Raw genomic sequence first — 17320 nt, 5'->3', positions numbered from 1 at the left:
AATTCTCTACCTTGCTCAGTCAGCTCCAAGTTCTATGCCTCTCCCAGATCCACATCACCTCTCTGAACTCACTTTCTGATATTCTCTACATTGCTCATTTGCTCACTCAGCTCCAGCCATGCTGGTATCCTCAGTGTTCCTTGAAATGCCAGGCCTACTTCTGCCTTGGGACCTCAGCACTTGCTGTCCCACTACTGGGAATGCTCCTTCCGCAGACAGCCACAGGGCCACTTCTCTCATTGCCTTCAGGTCTTTACGCAATAACCAGGCTCTCTGTGAGGCCCTCTGTTCAGCCTCCTCCCTGGAATTTAAGTCCCCCTGTTCTTTGCTTTATTTTTTCCTTCTTAACACTTATCACTTTGAAAATACTTTATATTTTATTTATTGTCTCTTGGCTACTGTCTGTCTCCCACACTAATATGAAAGTTCCATGAAGATAAGATTATTTATTTGTTTATAACCATATCATAAGGACCTGTGTCTAGAAGACTGCCTGGCAGACAGACCACCTGAAGTAAGTATTGGTGAGATGAAGATAGAGCAAACAAATTAAAAAGCAAGTTGGGTTAAAGTAAGCCAAAGAGGGCTAGGCAGTTTTCCCTGGGTCTAGCCCCAAAACTACCAATGCAAGTGCCTCCAGGAGACAACTGGGCATTTTATTAGAGCGAAGAAGGCCAACTGGGGGTGTGGCCCCATTGAGAGAGCATTCTGAGTCTAAAATGGCTGAGCCCTTCCTCAGAGCCAGCTGCTTGTATCCTTGTTGGAATGTGGGCCCTAATCCTTGGTCTATTGTTTTTGTTTTTATTTTTTCAGGTAAGCTAGAAATGTGGATTTCTGAAATGTGAAATCCCCCAAATGTCTAAATAGCTAATTTTAAAATGGAGAATGATAAAAACATGACGATCAAGCAAAATATGACAGTGGGCTGAAATTGGCCCATGAGTGGCCTGCAGGTGTTTGCTAGACTGAATTATGTGCTGTATGAAAGAAAACTTATCCCTGTTCTGGTGAGGTGGGTTTGCCTTGTGTAATTCTTGAGGCAAACAGTTTCAGGCTGTGTTGGGTGGAGAGAATGAACGGGAATTACCAACTTCTTTCAACTCCTGGAAACTCCCTCCCTCTCCCTCTCCCTCTCCCTGCTATGCCTGGAGTTAAGGAAACCTGGGCAGTGGGGAGTCACCAGAACTGTTTCTTTGAGGGTAGGGGTATATTTCAGTGAAGTGTGGAGTGGGAAAACCAGAGAGAGGGTTTTGAGGGAAACTTCCACAGCTGGACCGGGGAAAGGAAAGAAGGAGAGAAGGACAAAGACTCATGTGTTGGGACATTGCATCTCTGAGGGAATTTATTGGGGGTTACAATACCCTCTCCCCACCAACCACCTATGTGGTAACATACAGTCGAAGGACTTAGTTATACAAAGTCACAACTCCCCGCCCAACTCCGCATGCCATCTATCTCACCTGGAAATAGAGCTGCACAAATTTCCATCACAGCTCCCCGTGTGCGTGAAGTGGGCAAGACAGGTCAGGAGGTACCTGTGAAAGGCCAGTAGCCACTGGCTTTGTCGGGATATAGCCAGAATGGGGCTTCTAGAGGCAGCAGACCTCCATCTGGTGAAGCACTGGGTGGAGCCACCTGTGGTTTCAGGCAACTGCTGAAAGAAGCATGGACAGTCAAGTATTCCCCACACCCGGGAGAGAAACATTAAGCTCAGTCCTCTGATGCCTCTCCTCTGTAAGGAGGCCAGGTATAATCCAGGAGGAGGAAGAACAGTGAGGAGAGTGCTGTACCTGTGTTTAGCAAGTTTCCGTTTTTCTGGATAAAATGCTTTCCGAATGCAAGGTGGCATATCTCTTAAGTTCTGAGCACCCCACTGACCTGTTCCCCACAAAAATCGTTTATTCAGTGTAGGCGAAGGGAACCAAGACCTTCAGGTCTGAGATTTACTGCTCTTGGGTCCTCTGGAAAATACGAGGAAGCTGCCCACAGGCCCCTGCTTATGGAGTGCCATGTTAGTGTGTTTAGGCTGAGGGTTTGGGTTCTGCTCAGCAGGTGTGGCATGAACTCCCTGATATTATAAAAGGCTTTTAGGTATAAACTTGGCTCCTGCTTAACTCTTGAGACATTCCTGTCAAAATGTCCTTCTAGGGAAGCTCCAATCTATCTGGTTTCTTTGACGGTTTCCACCTTCTTTGGGCACAGAGCTAGGGAGGGCAATTTGGATACTGCCAGAAGTCCTATTTTTCCTTGGGTCTTCCCATCTCTCATGGACCCCACTCCCCATATCTTGTTGTCTGTATTCTCACTCCCTCTGTCAGTCTTTCATCTTAGAATTCCTCTTTCCTCGATGTCCGTCCCCTTCTGGCCCCTCACTCATGCATAGACCTCCATTTGAGTATCCTTTTAGCCTCTCCCCAGATCTCTGCCAACTTCATCTTTCTCTCCCTTGCTCTGGATCTCTTCTAAACGTCCTTGTGTCCCCCTCTACTCAATTTATTCTGTCTGTTTTCCTCTAAGCCTCAAGATCTCACTCTCCCTCTGTTATTCTTCACCCCCTCCCAGTTGTGTGCCTCCCCCTCTTAGGTCATCCCGCCTGCTAGGGAGCCTCTCCATTTTTGACCCCTCCCCACCTCCTGCTAAGCAGCCACCTCCCCTTCTCCCTTCCCCCACAGCTCATCTCTAGTTCCTTCTCCTCCCCCCTCCCTAGACCAGACCAGCTAAGTCCTATTCCATTTTTAGATGACTGATTATGATACTAGCTGAACTTTATTCACAGCCTGAATTTACAGCTGTTCCTTCCTTTCATGCCCTAGCCACCAAACACACCCAATCGTTTCAACATGACAAATTCCTTACACACAGCATGTCATGGCCACATAAATTTGTATTTTTCAGGACAAAACAACAGTTATGCTGGCAAAGATGTCGGATTAACAGGGACCCTAAAGCTTTCAATACACTGAAAAGTAACATTATTTTGCATGTCTACAAAGTACACATTTGTTTTCACAAATGTGGCAAAGTTTACCCTAACAGTTAGGACTTTTTCACCAAATCATAGACATAGATATGGAAATCATCATCAAACTTGATGAAATACACAGAGGGTTTGGCTTCCACTTGGTGAATGACCATGCCGATCCGTTTGGAGCCATCTTCTTTGGTATATTCCACATGTTTACCTATCAGGCCATCTACAACTCCTCCTGGCTCCCTCTCTGCTGGAGGAGACTCACTGGACTCTGGCATGATACGGAGGTCTCCTTCTTTATAATCATCTAGAAGCTGGTACATGTACAAGACAGGATCTTTCTCATAGGTAATATAAAACCAGGCTTTCATGATAGGTGCTTGGGCCAAGACCATTCCTCTCCATTCATCCTTAGAACCATGCTCACCCTCAAACATATGTTCCACAGCTTTACCAATTATGGTATTTGCAAGGTTTGCATCACTGACTTGAGATGATGCCACCCTGTCGGAAAGAATTTTAAGAGACAAAACTCTTTCATCTCTGTGAAGTTCCAGTCCATAGACACAGTCAATTCCATCATATTTCACCAGATAAAGAGAAGGATTTATAGGCACCTGATCCAGAACGGTTCCTTTCCACTGGGTGATGGGCTCATCGCCTTCCTTCCATCCGTGTGAAATCCTGCAGCCTACGATGTTCCTGCGGGGCTGGGACGAAGGTCTGCCTCTCTGTTTCTTTTGGGAGGCTTTTCTCTTTGTCATGTTTGCAGACCCAGTGGCCCGTCCTGCAACTGCCCTGGTTTGTTGCCCTTCGGCCTCCTGCGAGTTGGGGGTTTTCATGTCTGCAAGGAGGAGGAGAGAAGAGAAGAGAGGAACATTCAATATGCCATAAGGTGAAGTTCTCCAGACAGCGTCGTCTCCATGTACCCTGCGCCAGCGCCTAAAATTTCCCCATGAGCCTGGCAGCAATGCTGGAAATCCTGGCTGTGTGCCTGAAAGTGCTCTCCCTTCTAGGTTCCTTGAGGTTGCGGGAGAAGGCGGCAGCGGCAGTGGTGCTGCCTGGGGTTAGGAACTCTGCAGGAGGGGGCGGGCTACCTCCTTGTTCAGAGACCTCCGCCTCCGTCACCCGCCACTGGTGCCCACTCTCAATCCCCTGCAAAAGCCCTGTCCCTCCACCGCCCTGACCCGCATGCACTGTCCTCCTGCTCTGAGCACCCCAGTCTGCTACCCACACGCCCCCGTCCACCCCCACTCTCTTTCTTGGCCCCCAGCGCCCTCGCCTCTCCGTGCTCACCTTCAATGTCTTGCCTGATTCCTTACGCTATTCCCCTTTCCTACTGCCCATTGCACTCCCCCTTCCCACCCCGGCGCCCGCCTCCACCCCTTATCTCCTGCAGGAGTCCATCCCATCCCCCTTCTCCATCCCAGCGCCCACCAATGGCCTTGCCTTGCCTGGCGTCCACCGCCCCGGATCTCGGGCTTCACGTGTGCAAATCGGACACCTCGCAGCTTCCTTTGCGGTGAGCTTGCGTCCAAGAAGGATCCGCAGGCGAGGAGCCGGGTGTTTGCAAGAGCTGGAAGGGGAGGATCCTTAGGAGACGAGCGTGTTTAGGAGGGCGGCGGAGCAGGCGAGTAGGATGGCGGCCGTGTCTTCAGCACTCTGCTCTCGGGCCCTCCGCCTCCCCCTTGGTGGTGGCAGCCCCTCTGCCACATGGGGCTCCCACCAGCCGCTACTGGTGCAGTAGTCTCCTCCCTCTTTCCGTAGCGCAGCTTCCTGCCAGGAGAGAGGCCTCCCCTTCCTGCCAAACACTGCCTGCCCCACCGCAACTCTCAAGCCCACCAGTGCTTTGAGCATGGGTGGTGCTCCTCGTTTCCCGATCCCGCCCCCTTCCCAAATCTGGAGCAGCTGGGCCTACAATCCTCCACCCTTTTGCCCCCTCCGCTCTCCCCCCTCCCTTTCAGGGCCCTTTGGCTCCTGTGCTCACCTCCACCTCCACCCTGTCAGTGCCCCTGCTCCATCTGCTTTCCACCTCCCGGGAATGTGTTTCTTTCTTTTTCCCAGTGCCCTTATGTATTTATTCTTTATACATAAATATGCCTTTCCTGTCATTTACAGGAATTTGTGGTAGGAAGGGAGAAATGTGCTCAGTCTGCCATCTTGACCCAATCTCTGTGTAATCTTTCCTTACTGGTCATTACTGGACTTTACTTCTTAAGGATTTCCCCCCTTTTCTTCTTCTTTTACTTTTACTCTATTGCAAATGAATTCCTTCCACAATGTTAACACTGTTTAAATTTCGGAAAATTGATAGGAAGAAAACAATCAACTGCAATTCTAGCTCCCATTCCCTAGGGCTCCCAGCAAAATATTAATACTCGTTATTTGTCTTGCCATTTTCTAGGCTCTTACAAAACTGGGATCATTTTGCATAGGCAAGTTAATGCCCTGATTTTTTCCATATAGAGTATGCATCTTCTAAGGATATTAAACATTTTGAAAACTATTATTTCTCTTATTCGTTCATCAAATATTTATTGAGTACCTACTACATATATGGCCTTTGGTCCATAAAACTCAGTTTTACAGGGACCACAATTTAACTTTTCTGCCATTATTGAACATTGGGATTATGTTTCCACAATAACTGGTAATTTGATCTACTTATCAGAAAAGATAGCTTCAGGAAAAAAATAAGTTTATAAGAGACAATTAGGTAAAATGATGGTTTTATAATTCGTTGCAGAAGTATTCTTTAAGGAAGGCTAGAATGACTTTACAAAATTGAGGAAAATTTACACTGAATTTATTCTAATATCAACAGATCTATTAAAATGCAAAATGCAGCAAAATAATACAGAAGAAAAAGCAACTGAACAAACCAAAACCCAGTGAACAACCTGAATGTTTAATAGTTACGTATAGTATCTGAATCAGATGATGGGTTAAATGTTAACAGAGCAGCTAAGATTAAAACAATAAAATAATTACTAAAAGGGAGAGAAGATCAATAAAAAATTTTGATTCAATGATAAAAGTATAAAAATGTTAATATCTAGTGTGAAAAAAGAATTTCACATCTAGAGCTGATGCAAATAAAAGTTCATACAATTTTTTATGGATAGCAAATTACAGGTATGCTTTAGTTCGTGGGAGAGTTTATTTAGTTCTGGCTAACTTTTATCCCTAGGATTTTACCCTTGGAGTCCCAAGCAAAAGTGAAGGAGTTTTACCGGGGCTCTGGACTCCAATTTCTGTATCCTTAGCTTCAACAAGAAGTCATAACCTCTCCTGTTCTAAGCCTTTCAGCAGTTCCCTCTAAAGTGGTTACATTTCCTCAAGGGAAAAACATCCACCAAATTCACTGTCTTTTGGACATGTTCTCTCATATATCTTGGCTTGGTAATTATTTCCTATCTTCTTAGTTTTCAGATACCTTTGAGTTTATTGTTTTAACTTCATCCAGCTTTGATTGTTTAATTAATGAGAAAGATTTTTGAACTGCTTAGTCTATCACTAAAATCCAAAACTCTATATTTATTAAAAAATATGTGTTCAACTATTTGTAATAGCTCCAAACTGGAAATCACCGAAATTTCCATCAACAGTGGACTGCATATGTTGTAGTATATTCATTCATACAATGGAATATCATACAGGATTGAGAATGAGCAAACTACAACTACATGCAACAACTTGAATGAATCTCACAAATATGTTGAAAAAAAAGAAGACAACAAAAGGCCACACATTTTCTTTCCAATTTATTCAAATTTCAAAAATTGTAAATAGTCTATGGCCTTAAAATTTTTTAAAGCAGTTATTCTTGCAAAGATATTTTCCAAATAGATAGTGGCAATTCACATTTCATCGGTAATTGATGAAAGAACACAATGGAGACATTTTTGAACACGTGTAAATGGCAAGAATGGTTCATATGGTTGATGGGCAGCAAAATGTAATGAATTGGAGCATCACGTAGTATTGCAGCCTAGCATTCAATCACACCTCTTCTGATAATAGTGTGCCCATTTTCCTCTTGGGAACAACCTAAGTCTGCCCTTTCAGAGAACTGAAATACTGTCAGAGTGATTGTTTTAAGACTAGGCACCCCACCTAGTCAGAGCCAATGAGGCACAATGATATTTTGCACAAACTCCTGGGTATGAAGTAAGTGATCTCGTCCACTGGACATGAGTTAAGCTGAGAGGATAAGAAGATCAAGCTGCTCTATTCACCTTATCATCATCTGGAGACAGAGGACAAAGCAGCACAGAGAAGAGATCACAGCCAAGGTAAGCAAAAGAGGGAGACTGTTGTCCTAGTGACACATTCTGTACCTGTAGGTAGTCATGGCCACTGACTTCTCAATACTCATCCCACTCTAAAAGGTTACTCTAAGCTAATTGTGATAATGTTATTCCCCCTGCAAGTGATTGGCTTAGCATTTGGCATATGATCTAATCTTGGCCAATTAAGTATGATGATATATGTTGGGGTACTTCTGAAAGAAACTTATTCTTAAGGGAAACAGAAAATGATGTTTCCTTTTCTTCTTTAGGGTGATGCTATTTCTGTATATGACCCTTGGAATCTGTGTAACCAGCCTGAGGGCAAAACCAGCACATTGAATATGGCAGAGGAGGAAATGAGAATACTCTGAGCCTTTTGATCATTTCATTTAGCTGCTGATCATACCATTCCTGGAGTCCTAGTTGTGACTCCAAGTTATGAGATAAAAAACTTCTTTATAGGTACAGCAGTTTGAGTCTGAGTTTTCTAATACTTGAAATGGAAGGTATCTGAAATGGCAAAGAGTCTGTTTAATAAATGTATGTGCATCTGTGCTTTATACATAAAAATACACACATACATAAAAATAGCAAGGCTTATGTAGGGTTAAGAATAAATGAAATTTGAAGATAGAAGTTAAAATTCACAAACTGTTAACATGTAACTTAACTGTATTTGTTGAGTGACTTTTAATAGAATTTATTTACTTATATAAATTATAATGTATAAAATCTATGAATTGCAACTTAGCAATTTATATACATATCAGTGTAATCAAAATTTTTAAATAATTCAAAACCTATTTTTCTAGCCAAAGCAAAACAATTGAAACTTTTAATTTCTTAAAAGTTATTTTCAGTGAATTCAACTTTTAACTTTTGCTTGATATGAGAAAATAAGTTTTAACTAGCTGCTAGATATTCATTCATATATCACTGACATTTTTTTCATCATTTTTTTCTTTTCATCATTTGACATAATAAATGATGTGCTAAATAACTTTTGTAGAATTAAATAAATACTATTTTTATTTAATTCTTAAAGCCCAAGTCATATACAAGGACATAGAGGACAAAATATAAAGGCCTTCAATGGCAGCCAATAGGCACACATAGCTCACTTCTCAAGATATGACTTCAGGAATGAGCAATGAATTGAAAGCCCTCCAATCACAGTCATTATTTTTGCTAGGATTTTGTAACACTGATCTTGCATATATTTTGTATATTTCTATGTACTCAATGTCAATGTTGCTCATGCTATGTCTAAGAAAACCCAGTGAGAGTAATTAAATTCTAAGGAATAAGATTTTGAGCTTTGGAAGACCACAAACCATTCTAATAGCTAAGTTTTTTTCACCCCCCCCATACCAAGGATCAATTTTCTCCCCTTTGGGGGCAATGTCTTCCTGGCTGAGAATGCATGATCTAGGGCTTGCAGGGTAAAGCAAGAAGATCGGGTTGTATATCAACTGCAATAGGAAGCCTTTGGAGAGTTTTAAGCAAGAAGGTGATATAATCTCATTTATATTTTAAAAGATCACTCCAGCTACTATGTGGAGATTTGAAAGGACAGCAAGGAAATCTTCATTCCCAACACCCAATTTAATCAACTTAAGGCCTTATCTTCTATTCTAAATCCTTTAGTTACTGAGATAATACATTTCTCTCCCCAGCTGCCAAAGCATCATGTCATGTGCTTACTGCTTTTGTTTTCAGTTATTTCTTCATCGTTGGCCCTTGGGGATTTGTTTCACAACCTTTAAAGTTCAGCTATATATTTAAAAGGAGACCTGTCATATTTTTTAAAATAAATTTATTTATTTTATTTATTTATTTTTGGCTGTGTTGGGTCTTCGTTGCTGCACATGGGCTTTTTCTAGTTGTGGTGAGCGGGGGCTACTCTTCGTTGCGGTGCGCAGGCTTCTCATTGCGGTGGCTTCTCTTGTTGCAGAGCATGGGCTCTAGGCACACGGGCTTCAGTAGTTGTGGCTCGAGGGCTCTAGAGCACAGGCTCAGTAGTTGTGGCGCACGGGGCTTAGTTGCTCCGCGGCATGTGGGACCTTCCCGGATCAGGGCTCGAACCCGTGTCCTGTGCATTGGCAGGCGGATTCTTAACCACTGCGCCACCAGGGAAGCCCGATCTGTCATATTTTATCCAACATTTTAAAGTGATTTAGCAAAAGAGTTTTCCTCTACCTACATTTTACTCTTTTTTTAAGCCAGTGAGTTTATTAGCCACTCTTTTGGTCAACTAGTGGTGTACTTCTCTTCCTTCATGATGGATATAAGAAGATTATAGGGGAGCCAGAGGAGTCATGCCCACTTCGTGAGGGCCCTCCTTCAATATCTACTGTTTTTTTCTTTAAGGAGTGAACTAGGCAGTTCATGGCTTATTTCAGAATCCTCTCAAATTGATTTGAGGGGATATGGGGATATATGTATATGTATAGCTGATTCACTTTTTGATACAGCAGAAACTAACAAACCATTGTAAAGCAATTATATTCCAATAAAGATGTCGAAAAAAAATGACATTAAAGCCACACTGAAAATATTAATCCTTTAAACTATAACCCATTGCAAATTGTGCCCAGGTATGTTGTACAACATATTAACTGCACAATGTAAGAAACAGTGGGTGAAATGGGTGAAAGGGGTCAAAAGGTACAAACTTCCAGCTATAAAATAAATGTCATATAGACATAATGTACAGCAAGGTGACTATAATTAATAATACTGTGTTGCATATTGAAAGCTGCTAAGAGAGTAGAGCTTAAAAATTCTCATCACAAGAAAAAAATAGTAACTATGAATGGTGATGGATATTAACTAGACTACTAAAATCATTTTGTAATATATACAAAATCAAATCATTATATTGCACACTTGAAACTAAATAATGTTATATGCCAATTATATGCTTCAATAAAATTAAATATTTTTTGAAAATAAAATAAAAATTATTTTTGAAAAAGAGATTTCATTTTGTTTCTTCTACCAAGTACTATGTATAGTGGTTGTCAACTAGGACCCTCATTCCCCTGGCTTCATACCTCCCAGTGACTTCTTTAACTGGTGAGATTAAGAGGTTGGACATGTCAGAAAACTTTTGCGTTGTTTTTTGTATTTATCTCTTTTAGGCACAATCTAATTTATTTAAAACATAGAGAAAACTTTGTGGGCCAGTGGCACCTGTAGTTATATCCAGCTTTGCCTGTGACGGGATGAAGTATGAGGAAATACTTGTGTCCTGAGAGCTAAGTATGTCCTCCAAGCCATCTTTTATCAATTATAAAGGAGATATTTTGACCTCTATTTGTGTCATTATTTTGCCTGTCTCTCAAATGGTTACAAACTTGCATGGAGAAAAAGGCTTTAATTATTGGTCCTTTGGAACCTCAACCAAAAAATTATGATGAGCTGTGGCACAATTTCATTCTGGAAGGGAAGGAACAACCATTATAGGTATGCCATGACCTGACCTTACTTCTTCAAGATAAATACAGGACCTGGGTCATTAGGGGATGTACTGTCATCTCTAAGACATGAAAGGAAACTTTTGCCATTCCAAAGTGGCACTTTGTAGTTGTCTCCTGGGGGAAAGGGTTGGGAGAATCTGACAATATTCCTTTAAATGTAATACATGCCCAAACCAAGACTTATTGTGTGATCCCATAACTGATAATTAATCACTAATATCATACCTACCTCCATTTTAACTCAGAAAAGACAATATCATTTGGGCTTGGGCAAGGGGGATGGAATGTGATCTAGGCAATGCACTTAAAACAATTCTACATTAGTATATGCATCTATACAAATAAGAAAGTTTAAGACCTGCCCAAAACCAGCCTCCTTTTAAATAGCTAATTATGTTAAATTCTGTACTAACTGATTTAAACCCATGATAAACTGTTTGGGGTACCTGCTGCTGTTATCATGATAGCAACTTTTACTTCTTACCTGTTTCCAATAGAAGGAGAAGGGAACATTCCAAGGAGGTGAAGCAACAGTAGGAATGTATACAGGTTTTCTTGGTCAGTTTCTCAATCTCACTTCATCAGAATTATACACTCAGTCTAAGGAAGGAAGAGCCCAAATGCTTCATCTGTATTTTCATTTGGGAAATTGTGTGTCTCAAGGATATTAGCAAGCCTAGCATTGTAACTGACACCTCTCTTCCACCAAATATCTTGTCTAAGGACAAATCAGGCAAGATACACTGCAAAATATAGACAGAATTAGACCAATTTCACATTGCACTCACTGCTGCCAGAGTGGTTTAAACCATCATATCTGTTACCTGGATTATTGGAATAGTCCCGAATTGATCTCCTGTTTTCCATCTTTGTACCCCATTACAGACTATACTCCAGAGTCTCCAGTGATCCTGTTAAAATATGAGACAAATCATGTTGTGGTTATGCTGAAAATACTTGAATGGCTCCCCATCACACACAGTGTAAAAGTCAAATTCCATTCTAGGCCCTCCGAGGCTCCAAGTTATATGCTTCTCCCAGATCCACATCACCTCTCTGAACTCACTTCCTGATATTCTCTACCTTGCTTACTCAGCTCCAGCCATGCTGGTATCCTCAGTGTTCCTTGAAATGCCAGGCCTACTCCTGCCTTGGGACCTCAGCACTTGCTGTCCCGCTACCTGGAATGCTCCGTCCCCAGACAGCCAAAGGGCCAGTTCTCTCATTGCCTTCAGATATTTACGCAAAAACCAGGCTCTCAGTGAGGCCCTCTGTTCAGCCTCCTCCCTGGAATTTAAGTCTCCCTGTTCTTTGCTTTATTTTTTCCTTCTTAACTCTCATCACTTTGAAAATACTTTATATTTTACTTATTGTCTCTTGGCTACTGTCTGTCTCCCACACTAATATGAAAGTTCCATGAAGATAAGATTATTTATTTGTTTATAACCATATCATAAGGACCTGTGTCTAGAAGACTGCCTGGCAGACAGACCACCTGAAGTAAGTATTGGTGAGATGAAGATAGAGCAAACAAATTAAAAAGCAAGTTGGGTTAAAGTAAGCCAAAGAGGGCTAGGCAGTTTTCCCTGGGTCTAGCCCCAAAACTACCAATGCAAGTGCCTCCAGGAGACAACTGGGTATTTTATTAGAGCGAAGAAGGCCAACTGGGGGTGTGGCCCCATTGAGAGAGCATTCTGAGTCTAAAATGGCTGAGCCCTTCCTCAGAGCCAGCTGCTTGTATCCTTGTTGGAATGTGGGCCCTAATCCTTGGTCTATTGTTTTTGTTTTTATTTTTTCAGGTAAGCTAGAAATGTGGATTTTTGAAATGTGAAATCCCCCAAATGTCTAAGTAGCTAATTTTAAAATGGAGAATGATAAAAACATGATGATCAAGCAAAATATGACAGTGGGCTGAAATTGGCCCATGAGTGGCCTGCAGGTGTTTGCTAGACTGAATTATGTGCTGTATAAAAGAAAACTTATCCCTGTTCTGGTGAGGTGGGCTTGCCTTGTGTAATTCTTGAGGCAAACAACTTCAGGCCATGTTGGGTGGAGAGAATGAACTGGAATTACCAACTTCTTTCAACTCCTGGAAGTTCCCTGCCTCCCTCTCTCCCTGCTATGCCTGAAGTTAAGGAAACCTGGGCAGTGGGGAGTCACCAGAACTGTTTCTTTGAGGGTAGGGGTATATTTCAGTGAAGTGTGGAGTGGGAAAACCAGAGAGAGGGTTTTGAGGGAAACTTCCACAGCTGGACCGGGGAAAGGAAAGAAGGAGAGAAGGACAAAGACCCATGTGTTGGGACATTGTATCTCTGAGGGAATTTATTGGGGGTTACAATACCCTCTCCCCACCAACCACCTATGTGGTACCATACAGTCGAAGGACTTAGTTATACAAAGTCACAACTCCCCACCCAACTGCTCATGCCATCTATCTCACCTGGAAATAGAGCTGCACAAATTTCCATCACAGCTCCCCGTGTGCGTGAAGTGGATAAGACTGGTCAGGAGGTACCTGTGAAAGGTCAGTAGCCTCTGGCTTTCTCGGGATATAGCCAGAATGGGGCTTCTGGAGGCAGCAGACCTCCATCTGGTGAAGCACTGGGTGGAGCCACCTGTGGTTTCAGACAACTGCTGAAAGAAGCATGGACAGTCAAGTATTCCCCACACCCGGGAGAGAAACAATGAGCTCAATCCTCCGATGCCCCTCCTCTGTAAGGAGGCCAGGTATAGTCCAGGAGGAGGAAGAACAGTGAGGAGAGTGCTGTACCTGGGTTTAGCAAGTTTCCATTTTTCTGGATAAAATGCTTTCCAAATGCAAGTTGGCACATCTCTTAAGTTCTGAGCACCCCACTGACCTGTTCCCCACAAAAATCGTTTATTCAGTGTAGGCGAAGGGAACCAAGACCTTCAGGTCTGAGATTTACTGCTCTTGGGTCCTCTGGAAAATACGAGGAAGCTGCCCACAGGCCCCTGCTTATGGAGTGCCATGTTAGTGTGTTTAGGCTGAGGGTTTGGGTTCTGCTCAGCAGGTGTGGCATGAACTCCCTGATATTATAAAAGGCTTTTAGGTATAAACTTGGCTCCTGCTTAACTCTTGAGACATTCCTGTCAAAATGTCCTTCTAGGGAAGCTCCAATCTATCTGGTTTCTTTGACGGTTTCCACCTTCTTTGGGCACAGAGATAGGGAGGGCAATTTGGATACTGCCAGAAGTCCTATTTTTCCTTGGGTCTTCCCATCTCTCATGGACCCCACTCCCCATATCTTGTTGTCTGTATTCTCACTCCCTCTGTCAGTCTTTCATCTTAGAATTCCTCTTTCCTCGATGTCCGTCCCCTTCTGGCCCCTCACTCATGCATAGACCTCCATTTGAGTATCCTTTTAGCCTCTCCCCAGATCTCTGCCAACTTCATCTTTCTCTGCCTTGCTCTGGATCTCTTCTAAATGTCCTTGTGTCCCTCTCTACTCAATTTATTCTGTCTGTTTTCCTCTAAGCCTCAAGATCTCACTCTCCCTCTGTTATTCTTCACCCCCTCCCAGTTGTGTGCCTCCCCCTCTTAGGTCATCCCGCCTGCTAGGGAGCCTCTCCATTTTTGACCCCTCCCCACCTCCTGCTAAGCAGCCACCTCCCCTTCTCCCTTCCCCCACAGCTCATCTCTAGTTCCTTCTCCTCCCCCCTCCCTAGACCAGACCAGCTAAGTCCTATTCCATTTTTAGATGACTGATTATGATACTAGCTGAACTTTATTCACAGCCTGAATTTACAGCTGTTCCTTCCTTTCATGCCCTAGCCACCAAACACACCCAATCGTTTCAACATGACAAATTCCTTACACACAGCATGTCATGGCCACATAAATTTGTATTTTTCAGGACAAAACAACAGTTATGCTGGCAAAGATGTCGGATTAACAGGGACCCTAAAGCTTTCAATACACTGAAAAGTAACATTATTTTGCATGTCTACAAAGTACACATTTGTTTTCACAAATGTGGCAAAGTTTACCCTAACAGTTAGGACTTTTTCACCAAATCATAGACATAGATATGGAAATCATCATCAAACTTGATGAAATACACAGAGGGTTTGGCTTCCACTTGGTGAATGACCATGCCGATCCGTTTGGAGCCATCTTCTTTGGTATATTCCACATGTTTACCTATCAGGCCATCTACAACTCCTCCTGGCTCCCTCTCTGCTGGAGGAGACTCACTGGACTCTGGCATGATACGGAGGTCTCCTTCTTTATAATCATCTAGAAGCTGGTACATGTACAAGACAGGATCTTTCTCATAGGTAATATAAAACCAGGCTTTCATGATAGGTGCTTGGGCCAAGACCATTCCTCTCCATTCATCCTTAGAACCATGCTCACCCTCAAACATATGTTCCACAGCTTTACCAATTATGGTATTTGCAAGGTTTGCATCACTGACTTGAGATGATGCCACCCTGTCGGAAAGAATTTTAAGAGACAAAACTCTTTCATCTCTGTGAAGTTCCAGTCCATAGACACAGTCAATTCCATCATATTTCACCAGATAAAGAGAAGGATTTATAGGCACCTGATCCAGAACGGTTCCTTTCCACTGGGTGATGGGCTCATCGCCTTCCTTCCATCCGTGTGAAATCCTGCAGCCCACGATGTTCTTGTGGGGCTGGGACGAAGGTCTGCCTCTCTGTTTCTTTTGGGAGGCTTTTCTCTTTGTCATGTTTGCAGACCCAGTGGCCCGTCCTGCAACTGCCCTGGTTTGTTGCCCTTCGGCCTCCTGCGAGTTGGGGGTTTTCATGTCTGCAAGGAGGAGGAGAGAAGAGAAGAGAGGAACATTCAATATGCCATAAGGTGAAGTTCTCCAGACAGCGTCGTCTCCATGTACCCTGCGCCAGCGCCTAAAATTTCCCCATGAGCCTGGCAGCAATGCTGGAAATCCTGGCTGTGTGCCTGAAAGTGCTCTCCCTTCTAGGTTCCTTGAGGTTGCGGGAGAAGGCGGCAGCGGCAGTGGTGCTGCCTGGGGTTAGGAACTCTGCAGGAGGGGGCGGGCTACCTCCTTGTTCAGAGACCTCCGCCTCCGTCACCCGCCACTGGTGCCCACTCTCAATCCCCTGCAAAAGCCCTGTCCCTCCACCGCCCTGACCCGCATGCACTGTCCTCCTGCTCTGAGCACCCCAGTCTGCTACCCACACGCCCCCGTCCACCCCCACTCTCTTTCTTGGCCCCCAGCGCCCTCGCCTCTCCGTGCTCACCTTCAATGTCTTGCCTGATTCCTTACGCTATTCCCCTTTCCTACTGCCCATTGCACTCCCCCTTCCCACCCCGGCGCCCGCCTCCACCCCTTATCTCCTGCAGGAGTCCATCCCATCCCCCTTCTCCATCCCAGCGCCCACCAATGGCCTTGCCTTGCCTGGCGTCCACCGCCCCGGATCTCGGGCTTCACGTGTGCAAATCGGACACCTCGCAGCTTCCTTTGCGGTGAGCCTGCGTCCAAGAAGGATCCGCAGGCTCCCGAGGAGCCGGGTGTTTGCAAGAGCTGGAAGGGGAGGATCCTTAGGCGGCGAGCGTGTTTAGTAGGGCGGGGGCGGGGTGGTAGGCGAGGAGGATGGCGATGGGCGGTGTCTTCAGTGCTGGGCTCAAGGGCCCTCTGCCTCCTTGTTTGTGGTGGTTGCCTCTCTGGCACATGGGTCTCCCACCAGCCGCTACTGGTGCAGTAGTCTCCTCCCTCTTTCTGCATAGGACTAGGCTCTTAGTTTCCTGTTAGTGAAGAAGGCCTCCCCTTCCTCCTAAACCCTATGCTGCCAGCCTCCATTGCCCTGGAGCCACTCCCAGGCCGCTCCTCTCCTTTCCAAAATTTAGATCTCTGGAAACTCTAGGTGGTCTTTTCCTCTGCAGGTACTTCCCACCTCCACCCTCTCAGGCTCTCTAGCTCCACCCCTCAGCTGCCCTGCTTGGGTGCCTCTTAATTTTTTACAGGTTCTTCATATTTTTTGCACACACAAGTTCACACAAAACATATATGTATACAGAAATCCTTTATATTCATACCCAAATATATTTATGTGCATACATATTTTTCTGTATATTTCTGATATTCATATTCACTGATATATAATCCTAAATACACACCTCTTCCCAATCACATAACACACAGGCATATTTTTTGGTATACGACTACACAGAAATACATATAATAAGAATTTCTCCAACGCATGTGTAGGTTCTTTTAGATTTGGAGACTTAGCTTGGAGAAATAGTGAGTTATTTTAAGCTTAAAGAGTTTTTTTTTGTGTGACTCCAATTTGTAACAAATGTTATCTAGTTTTGCATAAAGTGACATTTATTTTGTATCTTGTTTGTATCCTTTTTGTTACTTATAGTTTTTTTCCACCATATCGCATAATTCTTTAAAATATCACTATTATGGTGTTATATCAGTAGGAAAGCAATCTCAAACTGATTTAAAATAACAGTAATTTATTGGGTAATTATTTGAATAATCTTATAGGTGTCAGATTGGGCTTAATCTAAGTGCTCACTGTTATGGGCTGAATCGTTTCCCCTGCAAATTCGTATGTAG

General features: G+C 43.6%; 2 protein-coding genes across 2 annotated transcripts; both read right to left on the bottom strand.

Moving 5' to 3' along the window:
• Positions 1-1965: 1965 nt before the first annotated feature.
• On the bottom strand, positions 1966-4435 carry LOC111170764 (spindlin-2). Its single transcript, XM_089903872.1, has one exon. It carries the CDS (start codon positions 3811-3813, stop codon positions 3037-3039), a length of 777 nt encoding a protein of 258 aa, XP_089759998.1. The 5' UTR covers positions 3814-4435; the 3' UTR covers positions 1966-3036.
• Positions 4436-13262: 8827 nt separating this feature from the next.
• Positions 13263-16273, bottom strand: LOC111170759 (spindlin-2). The gene has a single exon (XM_089903871.1). It carries the CDS (start codon positions 15536-15538, stop codon positions 14762-14764), a length of 777 nt encoding a protein of 258 aa, XP_089759997.1. The 5' UTR covers positions 15539-16273; the 3' UTR covers positions 13263-14761.
• Between the last annotated feature and the right edge of the window lie 1047 nt (positions 16274-17320).

This window comes from Delphinapterus leucas, chromosome X, assembly GCF_059928025.1.
Source record: "Delphinapterus leucas isolate spDelLeu-1000000601 "Yukka" chromosome X, BTC_Dleu_Yukka2, whole genome shotgun sequence".
Lineage (NCBI taxonomy): Eukaryota > Metazoa > Chordata > Mammalia > Artiodactyla > Monodontidae > Delphinapterus > Delphinapterus leucas.
This window is presented reverse-complemented; position numbering and strand designations above follow the sequence as displayed.